At 38.5% G+C, this 22068-nt stretch overlaps 1 protein-coding gene across 1 annotated transcript; it reads left to right on the forward strand.

The window, feature by feature from the left end:
- Window positions 1-17365: 17365 nt before the first annotated feature.
- On the forward strand, window positions 17366-18745 carry LOC134045172 (carbohydrate sulfotransferase 8-like). Its single transcript, XM_062494803.1, has 2 exons — window positions 17366-17459; window positions 17895-18745. Exons 1-2 carry the CDS (start codon window positions 17366-17368, stop codon window positions 18743-18745), a joined length of 945 nt encoding a protein of 314 aa, XP_062350787.1.
- The last annotated feature ends 3323 nt before the right edge of the window (window positions 18746-22068 follow it).

Below are 22068 nucleotides of genomic sequence, written 5' to 3' on the forward strand. Positions count from 1 at the left end.
CTGTGGTCTGATTTTCTTCTTCCAAAGTAAACACCTAACTTTATTGCAGACTGCAGAGTCTCACTTTTGAGGTACAATTGAGGGTGTGACAAGAAACTGAAAGATAAGCCTGGGCAAAGCTGCTTTTGCAGAACTACAGGGCACTACTGTGACTCAGAATAGACTTAAAATTTTAATTAGCTCAAGTTACTGTTAGTTTCAGTTTACTGTCATTACTGTTAGTAATAAAGTTTAGGTAATATGTTGGCTCAAAGTTGACCTTACCTCTTCCAATCCCCTTCCTGCCCATGACAAAGGCGCTGTCACAATACAAGGATTTCTGTGCATAGGATAGGCCTGTCTTCTACTTGCGTATTTGTTAGAGTTGAACAAATATGTTCAACTCTATGTATTTGTAGAAACATAAAATGGTTTGGATTGGAAGGAACCTTAGAGATCATCTAGTTACAACCACCCTGCCATGGGCAGGGACACCTTCTGCTAGATCAGGTTGCTCAAAGCCTTGTCCAGCCTGGTCTTGACCACATCCAGGGGCGAGGCATCCATGAATTTTCTGGGCTTCTTTCTCTGGTATTTCACCACTCTCATAACTAAAATCACCTTCCTTATATCTAGTCTAAATATACCTTCTTTCATTTAAGACATTGCCCCTTGCCCTATCACTACAGGTCCTATTGAAAAGTACGTCCTCATCTTTTCTTACAGAGATTTTTTCCAGTGCCTCTTGAGGTACTGGAAAGTTTCAATTCAGTCTCCCTGGAGTCTTCTCCACATTGAATAAAGCCAATCCTCTCAGCCTGTCTTCACAGCAGAGATGTTCCAGCCCTCTGATCATCTTTGTGGCCCTCCTCTGGACTAATCCAACAGGCTCATGTCCTTTCTGTGTTGAGGTGTCCAGCGTTGAATACAACACTGCAGGTGAGGTCTCACCAGAGCAGAGCAGAGCAGAGGGGCTGAATCCCCTCCCTCACCCCTCTGGCCACGCTGCTTTTGAGGCAGCCCAGGATACAATTGGCTTTCTGGGCTTAAAACACAGATTGCCAGATCATGCCCAGCTTCTCATTCACCAACACCCCCCAAGTCCTACTCAGGGCTGCTCTCAATCATTCCATGCCCAGCCTGTCTTTGTAGTTGGGATTACCCCAAGCCAGGAGCAGGACCTTGCATTTGGCCTTGTAAACTCCATGACATTTTCAGAGGCCCACTTTTCAAGTCTGTCAAGTCCTTTTGGATAGTGAGTCTACAAGCAACCCATTGACAAGGGATATTTCATAGTATCATTATTGAGATGTGAAAGAGTTAAGGACAGATATCTTAAAAGTATTTCCAAACACATTCTATTCAAGTATTTAATTAATTTTCCGATCGATTAATTTTCAGTCCTTCTACCAATGTCACTCTCAGGGTAAATCCAATTCATGCACTTTCATCTCTTTGAATATTTCACACATGCCCTTTTTCCATCCTTAGGTCATCAAACAGTTCTTGGCACCCAGACAGGCTAGAAGTGAAATGACTGCATATCACTCCAGAATAGGTAGAAACCAATGTATTTGATATCATCGACTGGAATGCCCCAGACAGACTTCCCCGAGCTTTGAGTCAGACATTTTTTGAAGTAGAAATTGAAAGGTTGCATAGTGGAGGGACAGGACATGGATGAAGGAAATTCTTTAAAATCAAGGAAGTTTTAAAAATAAAGGTAAAGATGACTCAGCCTAGATATTCTCTTCCCTTTTTTAGAAGTCAAATATTGCTAATAAAAAATTCAAACTTCTTTGCTGAAGAAAGACCACAGTGTGTCATGCTGAACGTGTAGTATTCAAGGATACACCTTCTTTTAATTTGAGCTAAGGCATTATGTAAACAGAAAGCAGTAAACTCAGCCAGGGTTGCAGAGAGCTGTATCCAGCAGGAAGCTCCAGAAACAGAAAATGTTATAGAGGTACTTCTTTTTATTATTTATTCCTTTTAGAAAAGTAGTAAGATTTTTTTTTAATCTTCTAGATGTTTTGTTAGTAAATTAAAACTTTTGTGTTTTATGTTTGTGTTTTAAAAGATTCAGAGTTCTGATTTAGGTTTAGTGATCTCAAGGGCAATTGGTTTTTCAACTGATCTCTTCAGTTGCAGAAATAATTTTGCAGTTGCTAACACTTTCATGTGGTTTGCTAGTTTTTTGTTACGTTACCTTAATTGCGGGAGGGGGGAGGGGGAGGAAATAAATGCAGAGTTTAAGCCAGATATCTAGGATTAAGTCCTATTACCTGGGAAATATTATGTGAAACTATCCATGTAAAGGAGATACACCAAACACATAAAAAGTTACATGTTTTTTTGATAATAGATCTAAAGTAGTAGTTTAAAGAGGGAATGTTGATATTGTTTATAGACTGATTTGAACTTCATAGGTTATTACATTCTATGTTTTCTGTAGTTTTGTTCTATCTGCTTTGATCAAAAGCCAGAACACAATCTTATTTAACTTCTTCAGTTTCTTCATTGATATCTAAAACTTTTGGCCTCAAAACCTTAGAAAAACCTCCTAAGGCAAGAGATATTTTTACCCTTTAAAATTTCTAAATTTTTTATCTATCAGTGTGAAATATGAACCTATTTCTTACTAGTGCAGAGACTTCTATTCATGAAAGCATACAGAAAATACATAAGTGCTCACAACTTTCTTTTACTGTAATTTTATTTTTGAGATTATTTCTAGAACACTCTTTTCTTCTGGATTCTTACAAAACCCGAAGCTGCTTGTGAAATCTTTCCACACTAAAGATCATGAACTTTTGAGCACTTTTACCTGTAGGATGAGTTGTACTACATTATTTTGGAAGCAGTAAATTGTTGTTTTTTGGTTGGTTTGTTGTTTGGTTTTTTTTCCCAGCTCTTGTAGTATTTGCATGGGGGTTGCCAATTGACAATACAAATTAATTGATAGATTCTTCTATTTCTTCTATTTCACAGTCTACTTAAATATTTTTTTAAATTTTGGCCTTCTGAAAGATACAAATAGTTCTAAATTTGAAGCAAAGAAAACTGAAATGAAGGATCACCTTGTGGGTTTTTTCTCCTTTGGGCTTCACATATACTAAGAGTGCTTCACTAGTTAGAAATTCTTGTTAACAGCAGTGACAGTTTTTCTGAGTAAGCGTTGTAAATGTGCAACAGAGACATGCTTTATACATTTAGTCATTCCTGGGTGGACAAAGCAAGAGATAGTTTTAAAAGTGCTACAGAGTTGTGACTGCACGAAGTGCTTCCAGTATCTTCCTTCCTCATTCCTGCAGATATTCCTCATTCTGCTCTCCCATAGTGAGTGAGTGCTGGCTCACAGCTGGGCATAGGCACAGCTAGCCACATTTGCACAACCCATGCTACGGTTACACAACATGGTACCATGGCCTGTTTCTTAAATAACTGTTAAAAGGGCCATTGAAAGCTATGTCTTATTTGCGTTACTACATACAGGCTAAAGTAAGATCTGAGGGGGAAGAAAATGCAGTGAAGAGTCATAAATTTAAAAATTTGTGATCTTTTCAGATAGTTTCATTGCAAGGTTTCATGCAGAACTGCTTTTCCAAGGCTGCATTAGTTATCTGAAATCCAGATGCTGCTATTGCTTCTTTTCTATCTGAAAGAGTAGAAGTTGTGAGAAAACTGAAGTTTAACTGATTTATTACTTAATTTTAAATAGTGTTGCTACTAATGAACATAGTTTAACATCTCTTATCTTTGAAGCCTTATAAGAACACTTATATTATAAAACAATTCCACACTATCAAAAAAGTCTATCTCACATCCAAAAATGCCATTGATATACTTTATCTTTGAGGGAACAGGATTTTCCCCTCATGATAACCATTGTTTCATGCACTGGAACTTGGCCTTTGGGACTTTGTTTATTAAGTTTATCAAACTTTTTATTGTTGCTTAATTTCAGTGGAACATGGATGCAGAAGAGCAGCTGTTGGCAATTCCTTTGTGACTCAGTCACTAATGTTGCCTCATGGGTTTAGATGGATGTGGTCGTAGTTGTTCAAGCAGGGAGACAGACATTGCTTTTAGATGCAAAGTTTTTCCCTGATTTATACAGGTTTTAAACTCTGTTAATATAAATGGATGATTTAGTTAATTTGTTCTTTTTTTTTCCTCAGCCTTATTTGAGATTAAATACCTAGACCTCATCACAAGTTTACTTCAGCAAAATCTGAAAAGTTTACCCAGAGAAAAATCGTAGGCTAATGAATTTATGGAAAAAATATTTGTTGTATGACTTCTCCAGTATTTTATTATAGGGTAAGCATGAAATTCACGCTATACTGGATATTACTCAGAGTTTGAAAAGTATGTTTCACAGAAACAGATTATCTTGTGTATTTTAGACAAACACAGTTCAATAGAAGTTCAGAAGGTCAGGAAGGAGTATAAAATGGACTTTTCCTGGTAAAAATAGTTTATAAAATGTGAGTAATTTTCCTACAAGATTAAAACTGCTTCAAGGAGATTTTTTCTTGTACAAAATCACCTGAACATGTGTCTATAAGTGAATTGCAGAGGCAATACAGGTAATGACCAACACTGGTATTTGCTGGCAATGGAGTCACACACATGTCCTTGGAAATTCTTTAATGCACTACTGCAACAAACATCCCTCTATGAGAATTTCTTTGAGCTAGTCATCCATATGATACAGTTCTTTGGCCAAGAATGTCTGTACTTCGACAGAATTAGATCTTTGGTGGAAGGCAGGCAAAAGGATTTTAATCTTTTCTGCCAAGTGAGAATACTTTATTAAACATGTGTGATCTAGAATTTTGATTAATACGAAGAATGAGCACATGAAAAAATTCTTAGATGAAGCAACCTGATTCTGCAGCCCTCTAACAAAGTGTGTCCCCATATTTTCAGCCCACATCTCATTTCACTCAGTTATGTGTCTTTAATATCTCATCATAATAAGTGGCCCCTGAAGCAAATGAGCTCTGTTTCTTGTTAGCAGTTTGTGGAATAGCTCACCAGAAGGGCAGGCTTCAGCAGATAAAAAGACCTCTCTAGCAGATTCCATTGGAATCCTGAGGAAAGAATATATTTCTGGCAGTTGAAATAATAGTGTATAACCATCAAATATCAGATACACTACTTTCTGGAAGATAGCAGTCCTTTTGCCAAAACTCTTCACACTTCTTAGGGGAGCTAATGGGATTTACAGTAGGGAAAAAAAAAAGTGACATCGTGCCAGTCTGGGCTGTGTTAAGCCCCATAGTGGCTTCATTGGTTCAGAGTCACTATATTGAAATAACAGCCTAGGTTTGTGTAATTTAGCATGAAAACTTTGATAAATGTAGTTTTTGTAGGGAGGTAAGATGGGGCATCTAAATTATACAACAGGATGAACCACAGACTTAAACGAGACTGGAAAAGAACTCAAGACTTCATTTTGTGCAATCTGAAGCTCCAAAGACGATCAATTGTACACCAGAAATGATAAAGGATCCTATTTTCTTTATTGTTAATAAGATTTTCTTAATATACATCATAACCTTCAGTGACATAGTTTATCATAGTCATCACTTTATCCACTACAGATAAAAAAATACAATCCCTCCTTGCCTCCATAGAGGTAATTTATGTAGAGGGTAGTTTTCGTGTGTTTAGTTGTCCCTCTGTTCTTTAAACTGAGTAACCCCATTTCTTTCAATCTTTCTTGTGGCTTTTTTTTTTTTTCCAAGACAACTGACCATTTCCTCTGCTTTTCCCTGAACTCTTTCCAGTTGGTCTGCCTTCTCTTGGAACAGTTTTGCTTGAACAGGACACAGCTACTGGTTGCTGTGCTAGACAGAAATATAATAGGAGGTATTTCTTAATGTATCAACCAAATATACAGTCAAAGCAGTTTCTCTTCCTAATGTGCTGTTTGAATTCTTGATATGATGGAACACTACTTATTCATAAATAACTTGTGATTGACTGGTAGCCCTCTTATCCCTTTTTTGGCAGAATGGCTGCCACATTTTTATGAACTATTATTCACCCTTAGAACCTGACACTTGTAAACACAAGTGCATTGCAATGTGTTTTCTCCTACAGATAATTTGTCTTATTTGTCAAAAACATTCTTAGTTTAATGTGTCATGCAATGAGTTTACTGTTCACATGGGCTTATTGTTATCTATGAGGTGGAAGAATTGCTCCTTTATTCAAATCAATGATTACTTGCACCATTACTCGGCCCAGAATGGACCCAGCTAGAATCTTTCTGATTATGATTTTTGAGTTTCATAGTGAATGATTAAAAACTAATCTTAGTCTCTGGTTTTGGATTTTTTTGTTTGGTTTTGTTTTCCTTGTTTATTCCCTAGACCCAGGTGTTTTTTACTCTTCCAGAAATAGTTTCACTTTAATATACTTCTGAAAATGTACATATATATATATATATATATATATATATAGTCAATGCTATAATATCAAGAACATTATTAAAATTAAAACATTATTATGTGACCTAATGCTTCTCTGTTTGTAAGACTTCTTGCCATGTTACAGAAATTAATAGCCAACATGCCAAAATATACCAAGCAATGTAGCTCAACTATCTCCAATCTTTTATGAATAATCTATATTTTCATTTTTTCTAGTATTTTCCCAGAATTGATCTCTTCCTCATTTCTTGACTGTATAAAGATGAACATTGTGTTCACCACTTCACACACATTTCTCACACAACTTCTGAAAGAGTTCAGACAAAGCTAGCAGGTCTGACCATGCTTCTCTCTTTTGCCAAGGAATCTTAACATGCACTTCCTCAGGCTTAGGTCCCAGTATGTACAGCATTCATTTCACCTCTTTAGCAGCCTCTGAAGGAGCCATCTGTATCTGTGCAAGGGTGTAGGCTCCTGTATCAGCCCAGAGACACTTGGGCCATCGACAACAACTAGAGAACTGTCCTGGAGACATGCTGTAGTGGTATACTTCAGGATTATGTGAACTACTTTTGGTCCTGTGCTTTTCCTATTTTAGATAGATTCTTTCTAAGTTTGATTATTATTCAGGTAATTACAGTTCACCCTTTTATGAGAAATGATGGAAAATGTACATCAGCCTTCCACAAGTAAACTATCACTAGATTTTTCTTTTCCTCCCAGATTTTCCTTCCAGATTTTTCTTGCTATCTCCTATATCCATTGCTTTTTGCAGTTAAATTTGTGCTTTATCCTTTGTGACTTTGTTCCAGCATCTAGTGCTATTCTTTCATACTTATCCTTAGGAGTTTGACCTGGTTTCCACTTTCTGTACATTTTCTTCTTGTGTTTCAGGTCATTGAAGACCGTGCTACTTAGCCAAATAGCCAAGGTGATCTCTGACTATACTTCCTATCCTCCTACTGTGTAGGCTTGTTTGTGTTTGTACCCTAAAGATAATTTCTTTAAGGAGTGCCAACTTTGCTGAATTCTTTCTGCTTTAGCCATGTTTCCCGTGAGAACTTACCTTCCAGTTCCCAGAATTTATTGGAGTCTTTTTCTAAAGAGTTCATTCGGTTTGAATTGATCTTGCCTCTTGCTCTCCATCTAAAAATGTGTATTATCACAATGCAATTACTCTCAACCTAATTAATTACCTTTGCCCTCATATTCCCTACCATGCCCTTTCTTGGTTGCTTAGCAGGCAGCCTCTTGGCAGGCTGCTCCTGAAGCACTTGGCAGGCTCCACCAGCTGCTGTAGATCCTGCATGGGGAGTGGTTAAACGCTGCTCGTTATACCTAGAGACAGACACAGCACAGTGCTTTGTAAAGTGCAACTGGAGATGCTCACCTAAACCTTCTCAGGGAAACACTGGCAACTTTTAGCTGGGCATTTAATCAGAACAGAGACAAATACTACCTGTACAGAGTGTTTCAAATGCTCTCCTATGAAAGCATCTGTGTGGATACAGAAGCACTTTGCCCAGCCTTAAAGATCAGGTAAGGAGAACACAAAATCTTTCCCCAATTTTCTTTCCATCCCTAGGCATGAAATTAAAATGACATGTCTCTCTGCACTGATCTTTCTTCATCTGAATCTTTGTTGTTTGTTAGCATCACTCAGAGGCATAGGAAATCTGCACTGAGACTGTCTGATTGGTGAGTAAAATTGGACTGTTAGTGGCTTTACATGTCACCATGATTTTGTAAGCGTAGGCAAATCTCTGGAAAGAGATTTCTGTTTCAGAGTTGTTTGGGATTTTTATTTGTTTATATATTTAGAAATCTACATCAAATATTTTAAGGCATAAGCTGAGACATTGTTTAGCTTTTGAAATCACACTGTGATTAAATGAATCTACAGAGGATTTTTTTGGCAGCCTATTATTCATTGCTGTGGCTTTCCTCAGTTAAGAAGTTGATGTCACAGGGATTCTGGTGCCTGAAATGAAATGATAATGGCTTTCATTCACTTTCTGACTTTATTAAGGTTTGCATGCATCTTGACTCTTCTAATTTCAATTCAGTTTGTATCTACACAGGATTTTTGAATTTCAAGCATTTCAGCAGTTTTTCAGGCAAGATATCTGCCTCAGGATATTTATTCAAACACTTTGAGCAAAAATAATTTATTGATTTTTATACAGTAAATCTGTGCTCTTTTTTCTTCTCTTAAATGATTCCAGCCACCTTTCCTCTAAGAAGTTCAGGTACATTGCAGATTTTGAAATAAGCATTTGAAAAATGAGGTTAAGAGGTTCCTCTTGTACATTCTCAGTGGAACCTCTTCTGCACAGAAGAGTAAACCATCCATTTTAAAGAACAAAGCAAGCATGAGCAAGGCTTCTAGGGAGAAATTGTTGGGGATTGCTGGCAAAATATATTCAAGGAACAAAATCAGCAGGAAAATGTGCCTTGATGACTGGTGTGAAAATTGATGTGGGAGGGAAAGAAAAGGGAAATGTGTCAGTTTAGTTTGGGAGATACTAAAATAACTATAGAAACTGAAGTGTAGAGCTTGGAACTAGCTGAGAACAGAACTGAGAGTGAGAAACAGTGGGGCTGCGTGGGAATCTTGGAAGTAGAAGGAGAGACAGTTCTGATGAGCTGCGCTCGGAAATGTGGTTGTTGGAGGGGGGGCTGCGAGGCTGACTGAGGAGATAAAGGGAGGAGTCTGGTAGGGGAAGCCAGAAAAGAGCAGCCTTGTATATGAGGAAAGCTGAACAGCAGAATCAGGGTGAGATCTGATGGTGTCTGGGAAGCTGGAAAACTGGATTTGCTGACCGAGCTGCTTGGGGATGATATGAGGAAGGCTTTTGGAGGTGAGAACTTGCTGGAGACTGAATTAAAGTTTAGCCTGAGGAGTAGAAGCAGGGACTGGGAAAGATGGGGTCACATCTGGGATGGGAGCTAAGGGAAAAGCTCTGGTGCCCATGCAAATATGTGTTGAGCAGGAGTGTTGAGTGTTGCTGGACAGTGGAGTACAAAGAGGTGAGGGTACCACTCAGTGGAGTGCAAAGAGGAGAGGAAGACTCTGGGCAGGCCATGCTAATGGTGGGAGCAGGGGAAGCAGGGACAGGCTGTGCTATGGACCATTTTCCTTCAGTGCCAGGAATGGCATCCCACATGGCCAAGCCTCGCCGTTTTGTTGCTGCCAGCAGGTAAGAGCGATGAGTTTGGGACTTGTCACTGTTGATGCTAGGTTGGTTCAGAAGACAGCAATCTGCTGCTAGCATGAATATCCTGAGACTGGTCAAGGGAGCTGTTTCACCACTGACAATGATTTTTGTGCATGTTGTTATGATACATCATGAATACATTTTTCAGTAGCTTTTCAACACCTGGGTTTTAAAGAAACATGATACTCCACGCAACACATGGTTCATGTTGACATGTTGACATGTTTGCTTCACAGGATGAACATGTTCTTGAGACACTCAAGGACTGTCCAGTAGGATGCCCTCTATCTATGGCAGATGAAGGAAGGTGTGCAGTGAACAAGGCAAGAGTTTTTAGGAGGAGAATTTGTTTTCTTTGTCTGCTATGATAATTCCATGTGGTGTGGGGCACCCACCTTTTCAGAGACCCATTGACTGTCCATTCTCCTTTTCTGGATACTTGAGCAGACTATGGAAACCAGATTTGCAAATTTTTCAAGCATTTGTATCTGCAACTGAATCTACAAGACTATTTTGAACTTAGAGTGTACTCTAACATCAAATGCTCTGGAATGTCAAGCCTTTAGTTTCAAGACTGTTCCACCAAAAGGCAGCAGATACTTCATTTTATGCTTTCTATGATTTAACTTATCACTTTAATCCTACTGTCTCCAAACTTCTTAATTTTTGATACTGCATGTGTCATAGTATGCTACAAAAACATGTTTCATAGAAACAGACTTCACACATAACATTTCTGCTTAACAGCTTGCCCTGCAACACAGAGGAGAGCAGAAGGGAAAGAAAGAATAGGCCTAGATTCATGTAGGAAAAGAGAAAAAGGTATACACACAGTTTGTCAGTAAGTGTCTGGATGTTTCAGGCAAAGACGTTATTTCTGTAAAAGAGCAGACACCAAATCACTGGTGTTAGGATTTGTACATGATTCTGGTAAAGGAGTATAAAAAGAAAGAGTGGGGGAGGAATGAGAACAGAGGTATGATTTCTGACAAAATTAGTTTTGGATCTTGAAAATAAGGTTCAAAATCTAGACTAGAATGACAGGAGAAGCTGGAGGAGATAGGAGGAAAAAGGGAAATCATTTAAGCAGAAACACTTCATATTCACTGGAGTGTAAAGAGGGGAAGAGAGATTATAGCTGTCATCAATTCGGGTTAAGGGGCACTAGGAGTGGGGACACAAGGGTATAACAAGGTGAGCAGCAAACAGGAGTTTACCTGGGGGAGGTATGCTAAATAACTGGGACTTTTAACTGGTAGTTTATTGGATAATTAGCATACTGCTTTCTATACTAATGTCTTTGAATTTGTTCTTCTTCATCTTCACTGAATTATACTTTGTGTCTTTTTCAGTCCAGTTCTCAACCTCCCTTTTCCACAATATTGTTGGAGCAAGCTAGAGAACCTTTCTATTTCCTTGGCCCTCAGCCCTGCCACTTTTCCTTGGGTTTCTGCTTCCTGCCTCGCTCTGGGAGCTTTTCTGTCAGACTTGCTGCTGCCTTTCCCCATGTACCCTTTTTTTCTCTTCACTTTGGTCCTTTTCATCCCTAAATCAGCTCTTCCTCTCACTTGCTCTTTTGTGGAGCCAAGTGTGGCAACACTTTTAGCACACTCATGTCGTAATTGGTGTTGGCATCCCTGAAAGGGAAAATGTTTAGGAGTGATTTTAGGTGAAAATGTATTGGCTCTGTAGGTGCTTCACAAATTTAATGCAAAAGCAGGGGCAGCAGAGGAAAAAGCATGAATTGTTTCTTTGTTATCAAGGGCTAATGGTAACGGGGGCTACCAGTATGATGGATCAGAAAGTAAAGCTGAGCTTTTAATGCTGCATGAGAAATGATAGACAACAAAAACTTTTGAGGGTAAAACAAGTAGATGACAAGGAATTAAGTAGAGAAGGAAAAGCTAAAAGTCAGGCATAAGAAATGGTGTAATGAGAATAATAAGTGGATTAATGATGGCATCAAGGAAGGTATCACTACACTTGCTGAGACCAGAAAGAAGTCTGATGCAGTAATGGTGACCATTTCACAGAACAAGAGTTTTAGACTGTGCCTGTAATGGAAATTGTTGCTTTGTACCCACCTGAGTGCTGTGAAGTGTGTTGTAGTGTAGGGAGCCCTTGTCAGCCTTTTCCTCAGTAGATCCCAACCAAACCCATATGTTGTCTACCCCTGAGCTTCTACCTGTTCTCACCTAACACCATTCAACCCTTGCTGCAAATGAGATGATGTCAAATGCTGTCTCTTGTTGACAAAATGACCCAGATCAGACACTTCTCCTAGCCATTGGCTGTCTGTAACTTGTGTGTTTCCTGACCTACCACTGATTTTCTACTTCATGGACAGGCCAGCCTGGCTGCTAAGACTCTACTTTCTGGGGTTTTTCTCTCTCTTGTCTACCCATCACAAACTGTACAGAAGCAAGGGTGCTGCAGATTTAATGGAACAAGGGTCTTGCTCTTGCAATTCACTCTGATAGCACACTACAGGCAGAACTGCATCCAGGAAACCATCTTGGTTTTCCTGTCTGGACTGTTCTTGGAGGCTTTCTACCCATCATTCCCTCCTCACCTTCTATGTACCCATGCACATATCAGTATGTATGTATTTGCAGTTGTCTTTTTGAAGGGATTAACAGGGCTTAAGTGCAGAATGGGGTTCAGCAACTGAGAATGTTATCTGTTTTCAGAGATTTTTTCCTACCTTCCACTGAGCTGCTGTAATGGTACTTTCTTTTACTTCTGGCTTCAAATGTATCAGGAACACAAATAAGTATTGTTGTAATTTCATTCTTTTAATCTGGAAAGTTCCACTTATCAAGTGGGTGCAGAGGATCACCCCACATGCTCAGCTCTGGCCAAGGTCTGTATGTAAAAAACTAGCTTGAGACATGCCTTTGTAAGTTTATTATCAGAAGACTTTAAATCATTATCAGCCTACTTAGTTAGTTTACTTGGAACAAATAATACGCCAGTGTAACTGATATTAATGTGTTTTGGAACTATTCATGTGTGTGTACATGTGTTTCTGTACTTGGGTAATAGGGGTCACACAAAAAGACTTAACATTATTCATTATTTCTAGCTATAGTACTTAATGTTTATGAAGGTATAGAAGTATTTTAAGTCTCTTTTTTTTGCTATATTCCTTTAAATACTGGAGATTTTTCAGTTGCAATGGTTCAGAACTTCCAGGAGAAAGGTTAGGAAATACTATATTATGAATCATTGTTTCAGCAGTTTAAGGACAGAACAGTGTACAAGTGATACCTATGCAAGGCAATGCAGCCTTTGGTGCCTGTTGTAGAAATAAATCTGCATGTCAGGAAGAAAAACTTCAGTCCATATGGGATGTGTTAGGTGATGTACTCATGTGACTATCAGTAAAACATCTTTGACTGATTTTTCTTAATAGGAAAAGTTCAATCAGACTTTGTTTTGGTCAGGGAGAAAGGAACTCATTATAAACCCAAAGCTGGTGGTTGGATAAGTGTGAGTGCTTGTGGTGTAGCTACACAAGCTCAGTTAAAGTCCAGACCACTAACAGATATAGGAGAAGGTTGCAGAAGGTCTAGTATCACAAAACATAAAACAAGCGTGAGACAAATGGACCAAGAAAAAGCAATTTAACAGAAAAAAAAAAAAATCTAATAACTGCAGCATGTGACAGTATTTTTACACCCCTGGAAAAGTACAATACAGAGATAGACAGCTCTTCTGGGTCAAACAGTCTTGCCTGCAGGGGATGTGCAAGTAGGTTGCCAGACACCTCCATATCCAGTGTGCCATGTAAAAGGGAGATGTTGAAAATAATTAAAAGCAGACAATTGTCAGAAATTTCTTGAAGTAAACAGAAGGGTGAGAAGAACATTTTATGGTCAGCAAAAGTGACAACAAAGATATGAACAACATGATACAATGTTTTTGGGTTTATTACCCACAGTGTGTTTATCAGGAAGAAGAGTCTTTAAAATGGGATTGTAGAGGGCCATGGGGAAATTATCAGCAGTGCAAAGAAGGCTTGAAATCAGTAAGTATTTTTAATTTTGTGAAGGGCTTCAGGATTTTTTTTTGCCATCTTGCATCGAAATGAGATGATTAGCACTGCTTTCTTCTGTAATGTATTCCCCATTTGTTACCACTCTTGCCTTGAACAATTGCTCTACTTATTCTCATATAGAAATGTTGGATTATGTTACAGGAAACAGATATCACCAGACCGACTTACTATTTTTGCTTGACTTTGGTTGATTAAGGCAATAGCATAGATGTAGTGGATTTAGAACTGTATGAAGCATTTGACTTGATATGACAGCATGCTTTGGCTTAGAAGCTAGAAAGACATTAAAACAACTTGACACATACTGAAGAAATTAAACACTAATTAACTGACAGGCCTCAAAAATGTACTGATAGAAATCATTCTGAAGGACTCCTGCAAGAAAGGATTCTATGAGGATAATTTTTGCTGCTTGGCTTATGCTTTAGTAATGACCAAAAAAGAGTCAGAAAATTATTTCTGATGTAATTTGCAGAGTCCAGTAAGACATGCAGATATTGAAAATATCAAGCCATAGCTATATATAGTTGATTTATTATGATTTGAAGAACAAGGAAAAACCAACAGTGCACTGTAAGGCTGTTATTTGGAAGACTTTATGCTTCATTAAAAATTTTTTAAAAATCCGTCTCCTCCTCCCTCTCTTCTTCCCCCACCATATACAACAAGAACAGTGCAGATTAAAGCCTTATATTTAATTTTTAGGATCTTCTTTTCTGGGAATATGTAAGATCCAAAGAGACATTTAGATCCCTGTGTCCCTATTTCATGTTTTGTTACTTTTCAGATGAAGAGGTTTCTGCCTATTTTTTTTGTCATGAGTCATATGATGATGTCTTTCCATTTTGCCTGGAGAGCCCGTACTGCTGCCCTTTGGTTACAGCAGAACTAATCTATTTAGTATGGACTTGCTGTGTTAATAGACTCACTATTCCTTGACTGAAGAATGCCTTGTAGTCACTTAAAATCACACCCAGTTCCATGTAGGATGATGGAAAATGCAAAGAGAAATATTAACTTGCTACATCTTAAATAGCAAACACAATTTCAAGTACATGGAAAGGCCATAATAAATATAAGGAAAAGTTCATCTGATTTACTGACATTGACACCTACTGACAAAGGTGCTTTTCATTTTGTATTTTTTCCCTCCTTTTTAATTTCCAGATGACTTGTCCCGCTTTGACAAAATGTCTCTCAGAATTTTCTTTCCTCCTCTTCCTCAGGTTTCCCTCAGGTGATTTTCATCACTGGAAACTTCGTATTACACAGAACTCAGTACTGGGGTTTCACATCTGAAAACGTCTTCTGAAGAAGGCTTTGGACTTCACCTTAAGGTAGCTTCATGTCATGTTGACCTCACTTGTTGAGGGCAATGTTAACTCTTACTGCCAGTCTGCTCTGTGAAGTTTTCTAAGGAGTCCAGAAAGATTTTACCTGTCATCCTGGAGCTTGTTCCATCCCTCCTTATGGCCTGATCGTTCTCCTGAATTTAATTAAAGATTCTTTTGCTTACACAAATATGCATAAGTCTTAGAAGAGGAGTTGTCTCCTGTGTTCAACTAGCTGCTAAACAATTTCTTTCCCCCAAGGAAACAAGTCCTTCTATTTCACTGTGTTGGCCTATTGACATGTTTCCACATGAAATATGTCTTACAGCAGACTTTAAAATCTCTAATGATAGTGTAATCAGTAAATATTCATGATACAAGTATCCAAATAAGGTAAAATTCATCTAGTTCGTTTTCTGATTCCTGAGATGGATATGATGAAATTACTTCTCTGAAGTGACCTCATTTAAATTAAATTAAGTCCCATATCTTTCTGGTATGCATAATCTAACAAGGAGTACTTGTACAGAACTATTTAGAGTCAAATTGATTTTAATTTCTACAGTGTGAAGTTGTCTCCAAACTGCTTCTGAAAAAGAATAAAAAAGGAACACTCAATCTTTTCCCTCATGAGGTCAATGACTGTCTGACTTTAGCTGGCCTGGAAAAAAACCCTCTGATGCATTAGGACTCAGGGATCACATCATGAAATGAGAATTGATGTACAGTGAAGAAAAGGTTAAAGGAGGATCTTCCCATGAGCTTTCTTGTAGTCTTTACAATGATCTTATACAGCCAAGAAAACGAAAAAATATAGGCTAAATGCCAATGTGTCTAAGAATACTGCATTAATTTGAATGAGTATTGTAATATTTGATTGTTAATACAAGTAAATGTTTAATACAGAGATAGTGAACCAGGTTATACTTACACTAAGATACCCCAGGTCATACCTACACTAAGAGAGATTTGTCAGTAATGCTGTTAACTCTATGAGTCTGCAGATATCCTGGTAAAAGTATGTAATATCAAAATCAGGTATCAGCCCTAAAAGGAGGAATCCTTGTGTTCAAGTATAGTTTCAGCAATGTAACTGGTGCTGCCTCTACTGCTGTCTCAGAAACACCAGAAAACAGTTTCTATTATGGCAGCTGGGATATAAGTACAGCCACATGATGGGTGGCACACAAACAACTTACAAAGTGGTCCTATTGTATCCTGTAAAAAGAAAACAAAATAAGACAAACTGAAAAAAAAAAGTTAAAAAAAAAGGATTTACATCCTCAGGGAATCCAGGCAATGATGTGCTTATTGCCAGCAGGTTCAGGGTGAAAACTGGAGGAGTGGAAAAGGAAGACAGTGCTGTTTGACTTTTTTGATTGTGCAGACTTGATGAAAGGGGAAGAGAATGTCGAATTTGCCAGTAGTTATTGTTTTGCACTTAATTTTGCAACTTCCAATAAAAGCATGCTGATGAAGAGCTCTCTACAGGGGAAAACAGAGTAAGATTGAACAGAGGATTTAGATAGGTCTCTCTCCATGAAGTGTAAGGAGACAATGAGTGAGCACAAGAGAGAAAACATGTTGTGTTGGACCGCCTTCTTTCCTTTTATCTGGTAATATGGAACAACTCCTTTTCTGTTGTTTCCTCTACCACTTCTATACATTTCCTGTCCTACTGAGCTATTTTGGGACTCTTCTGCTGCAGAAGCAATGACAGCAAACATATATACCATGCAGTGTCTTTGGAGAGGGAGAATGGGAGAATTCATTAGTGGTGTGGATTCTCTGCAGGAATATGGCAGAGTTTCTCCAGCAGTGATTCATTTGTCCAAAGTGCAAAGGTTCAGGACAATAAATAGAAGGAAATTAATCCTGAATGTGTCATGGTCTTTGCAGATACACCTGTTACGGGTTATAGAGATCTTGGTGTTCCCAGATTTTAAAGGTTATAAAAAATTACAACTTTGTAATCCTAAATGAAGTTATTGTTTCCCAACAGCTTTAAAAGACAAGGGAGGAGTATTTGTTCATAAGCAGTTAGTTGTTCTGAAAAAAGGAGGAATTTTTTAATACTTCTAAATGGACATATTTTTCTATTTGGTTTAACAATATAATTGTGGTGAGTCTTTTCCATAAAAGAATTTTACCTATTAGCAAAGCCTATTTTTATTGAAAGGTCTTCCTGCTGCCCTAAATTCTGTAGGAGATTCACATGTTATCTTTGTTATATCAGACATACAAAATCTAACCTGAATTATCTTTCCTTGTTGACAGAAAGACAGATTTCCATTTTAGAGACCACGTCATTTTCCTTCCTGTGAGAATAACATGAACCAGAAGCTGTTAGTTTTCCTTCTCCCAAATTTTTTATTTGGGATATTTCTTTTTGGGTTTTTCTTTAAGAGACAAAAACACCTAACAGGTGAGTGAAGAAATTACCAATAAGATTTAATGTTTGATAGAAAGAGAGACACTTTTCCCAAGTGTTTGAAAGTAACTATGGAGCCCAAGATACAAAGAATATAGTGAAAATATCCAAGGCCTTGTCACTGTGGTAGTTATTTCAGCAATATATGAGGAGAGCACTACAAAAACATGTTGGAACATCAAACTTGTTTAGACTAATACTGCTAACATATTGAAAGGTTTCATTTTAAAAAATGTTTCACTAGGGAGGGTAGTTTATTGCATGTTTGCCATAGCCTAGTCTGGTTACAGCAAAAAAAGTATTTGATTTTAGCATCATCATTAGATTTTGTATGCAGGGAGATAGATCGAGTGCTATGATTGTCACGGATAAAGAGATTTATACAAGCCTATTTCACTGAAATGCTTTCAGTTTCTTCCTTGGTTACAGATGCTTTTCCCAGTCCTGCTGAAAATTGGCTGTCAATTCAAAATGGTCGGAAAAACACACTGGCTTCTGTCTGCTTGAAGAATAACCTTAATAAACAAAGAAGCATATTGGATTCTCTTGTTGCAAACCAGCTCTTTGTGGAGCACAAGCATAAATTTATCTACTGTGAGGTGCCCAAGGTAGGCTGCTCCAACTGGAAGAGAACTATTTTTCTTCTTCAATCAGACTTCAATGCAGAGGCTTCTGATATTGGGCATGACAACATTCACCATACATCACTAATCAAAAGGCTGGTTTCTTACCCTCCTGCCTTGCAAAAGGAATTTCTAAGCAACTACACCAAAGTGATGTTCACCAGACATCCCTTGGAACGGCTGGTTTCAGCTTACAGAGACAAACTCCTGCACTCTGAACCATTCTACAGTACCAATGTTGCTAATGAGATTAGGGCAATGTTTAGGAAAAATCAAAATTCTTCTGAAAAAGTAAGTTTCCAGGAGTTTGTCAGCTTCATTATAGCAAAACCACCACATACTCTTGACATTCACTGGAAGCCAATGTTTCTGCTCTGTGATCCTTGCAACATTCACTATGATATTGTGGGTAAGTATGAAACTCTTGGGTTGGATTCTGAGCATGTTCTGAAGGTCATTGGTGCACCAGAGAGCCTGCAATACCCCAGCTTGAAGAGATACAGCTCAGAGAAACGAACTGATGGTGATATCACCTTGGAGTATCTCAGACATTTGACCTCAGAACAAATTGAGAAGACAAAAAAATTGTATGAAATGGATTTTTTTTTGTTCAACTATACTATGAAATATGAGGATTATTCCTCCCTGAATGACTAATGTAGATTAAACAAAGAACAGTTTCCTTTGTACAAAATGGACAGACCTTGTCCTCACAGGTGCTTGATAGGCAGGTTGGTGACTGCTGCTGAGATTGTCCTGGAGTTTGTATACATGGTTTATCATCTTAAACAGTCTTGTAAAAAATCACTGCCATGACCTCTTGTACCATGCAGACCTTTACCTATTAAAATTATTGTCTTCTTATTGATCTTTCAGAGCATATGTTTGTTTCATGAAAACTGTTCATAAATGATAGGTTTTGGTCCATTGGTAAGAGACATGGGAAGGATGAAGAATGTTGTTTTTGACAATGAATATTTTAGAACACTATATTTATGTTATTTTTTAAATTAGAAAAAGACATAAGTAATAAATAATCTGCTTGAGAGTTAAACCACTCTGTCTGCAAGAGCCTTGATCATGTATACTGTAGGAAATAAGCAAATAACTTCAGATGCTTGAAGCTGCTTTACATGGAATGCAATGCCAGAATATCTTCCTCTCTAGCAGTGCTCTCATCACAGCCTCATCCCTCAACAGCACAGCTGTCAGCAATTCAGACAGTTTCCATTAGAGCTTTTAAAAATCTTTTGATAAGCAGATTTGGTATTCGTGGTGACTTTACAGACACTTTTCACTAGTTTTGTAAGTATTACATTCTGCTTTTAGCAGAAGGTCTGAAAAATGCATTTTTTTTTTAGAGAAGTAGTTAGAGCTACCTTCTAAATTGTACAGCTAGGGTAGTGCATGATCTAAAATCTCAGTGAAAAGGTGATTTTTATTTATTCTTCAAAAGCACCTAACACTCAGTCAATGGACAGGCCAGTCAGCACAGTGGGGACAATGTTTGAGCTTTCCTATTTTTGCTGCTGGAATCCACAAGCCCCTGGGACTTACCTGAGCCTGGCACTTGGGAGGAGCTGGGTAACCTTAGATAATATATTTGTTTAACCTGTTGCTTTCTCACTTTACAGGAGAATGAGAGCAAATAAATTGTGGAGTTATGGTGAGGGGAACAATGAAACATGTGGGAGAAACAACTCAAACCACTACCCCTTTCTTATATTCCTAGGTGACTTAGGTTTTAGATCACTGAGGGGTCTAGAGCTGTGTCTTAGGTTGCAATACAGGATGTGACCAGGGGTGTGTATTCTATCACCATCTGTTGAAACCAGGTGAGGCAGTGATCCTTATCTCTGTGGGAGATATTCTCTGTTAGTGGGCCATCTGCTAAAACCAGGTGGGGCAGTGTTCTTTATCTTTTCCATGACCCATCCCTCCTCCAGGAAGACATAGGCTGTTAATGGGCCATTGAGTTCCACTGCATAACTGATAAAATTACATCCTCACACTGGGGGATGCTCCAGCCAGGGGGAAGAGCCAAGCCTTTCTTACCTAGAGAAAAACTGAGATTTGGAACACCAAAGCAGCCTTTTCCCACTGGATTCCAGAGAAAAAAAAACAGGCCCTTCTACATCATCACTGGACCTTCAGAGGAAAACTGCTCCAACAGAACCACATCTGTCACTCCAGGAGGACTGCAGCCACCATTTAATGGGACTGCTACCAACACCCTGACTGATGGGGTGTCATGTTTTATTCTGACTCTGTCAGTGGTTTTGGGTTTGTTCTTTGTAATACTGTTTCTCTATTTTAATTTTCTTAGTAAAGAACTGTTATTCTTATTCCCATATCTTTGCCTGAGAGCCCCTTAATTTCAAAATTATAATAATTTGGAGGGAGACAGTTTATATTCTCCATTTCAAAGAGAGGCTTCTGCCTTTCTTAGCAGACACCTGTCTTTCAAGCCAAGACAAGCTGCTATTATATTAAGCATGAGATTTGTACCTTTTAAAAAAATCTGTTGTCTAGGGACAGTCAAATATTATTTTGTGACCATATTAATTGTAACAAGATTTAGCAACTAATTGTGACTATTGGCACCACCTCTAGGGGATGTTGGTCTCTCAGCAGCTAACTTGAAAATCTCTCAAATACACTTAGTTCCTCTCAGCTAAATCTGCAAATGTATAAAGGCTGGCAGGCTAGTCTTGAACTCAAAGTTGGCTCTCAGCTTCTCACCACACAGAAAAGGACAGATACAAAATAAGTTAGTCACAGAGCAGCCAGCAATCTGTACAGCCTTTGCTGCCAGCAGCATGGCCAAGTGAGAGGGAAAAGGAGACTGTGAAAAATGGATACAATGGCATTTAAGTTATGAGGGTTTGGAGGAGCCCTCCCAGTGCAGGAAGTGGGTTGAAGGAATCATCTGCTCCAGTGGGAAGGTGCAATGATATACGACATCAGTTGGAGACAGTGATCAGGCCACAGTGACAGGAGAAGGCCCAGAAAGAAGTGCTCTCTATCCCCCTTGACAGCAGATTTTACGCAAGCCGGGACTGCTATTGGTACATCTGGCAGGTCATGCCTTACTGACTATTTCATAAATGGGGCAGCTTTGGAACAAGGAGAGATCCAAAGTGAGAATACCAAGCAAGAACAGCAAAACAGCTTGAAGCGGGGGGGGGGGGGGGGAAGTTATTATTTTAAGCAGAAGGATTAATATTTCTGTATCTTGCCCTCACCCTTATGGGTATCCCCATAAGCCTACTGTCCCCTGATACTGTATTGTTCATGCTGCCCTGGAACCCTGTAGTTCATGTAGGTTTTTCTTTTTCTTGACTTGTTAGTTTTCTTTAGTCAGAGGAAGCTGGGAATTACTCCCATCAAAGTTAAGGCTATGCAGAAGGATGCTGTCTCAGAATCAGAGTTACATGTTTCTCCTCCATTCGTTTACAGATCATGCAGGGGCAGAGGTGAGTAACATTTGCTTCATAACTTACTTCTACATGAGAAAACCCTCCAGATCTATATCTGAAGCTGTAAGATATATCTAAAAATACATGAGTATTCTGGCACCCTCATCCAGCCTAGGAAAGCTCTGAAGAAATAATGCTGACAGAGTTTAAGAGGTGTCTGCTGTCAGCACTCAGTGTTAACGCCCCCCTCCAGTTTCTTGGTGTTAGATGTGAGTTCTTTTCTATTCTTAGTTCCTCTTTCACAGAGGTTCACATATTTTTCCTACAGTGGTGGCAGGTAAATTATGGCTAATTCATTCATCACAAGCATTAGTCAGTAGCAGAAGGGTATCTATTAAAGCAGAAAAATCTCTAACTATTCACAGCAGACTTTGAGTTTTGCCACTTGTCAAGAGGGAACTGTAAGTAGCATGTTGCCTCAGATGTCTGGCGGCTATAATGCTGTTTAGCTGGTGTGGCTCTGAACAAAAAAAAAAAAAAAAAAAGCTGCAGAGGACAGAG

This window comes from Cinclus cinclus, chromosome 6 (assembly GCF_963662255.1).
Source record: "Cinclus cinclus chromosome 6, bCinCin1.1, whole genome shotgun sequence".
Taxonomy (NCBI): Eukaryota; Metazoa; Chordata; class Aves; order Passeriformes; family Cinclidae; genus Cinclus; species Cinclus cinclus.

Bases quoted from the DNA above. Each gene is read 5' to 3' on its own strand.
- LOC134045172 (XM_062494803.1), top strand. From the start codon at position 17,366: ATGAACCAGAAGCTGTTAGTTTTCCTTCTCCCAAATTTTTTATTTGGG. The intron at 17,460-17,894 runs GTGAGTGAAGAA...CCTTGGTTACAG, and splicing joins GAGACAAAAACACCTAACAG to ATGCTTTTCCCAGTCCTGCT.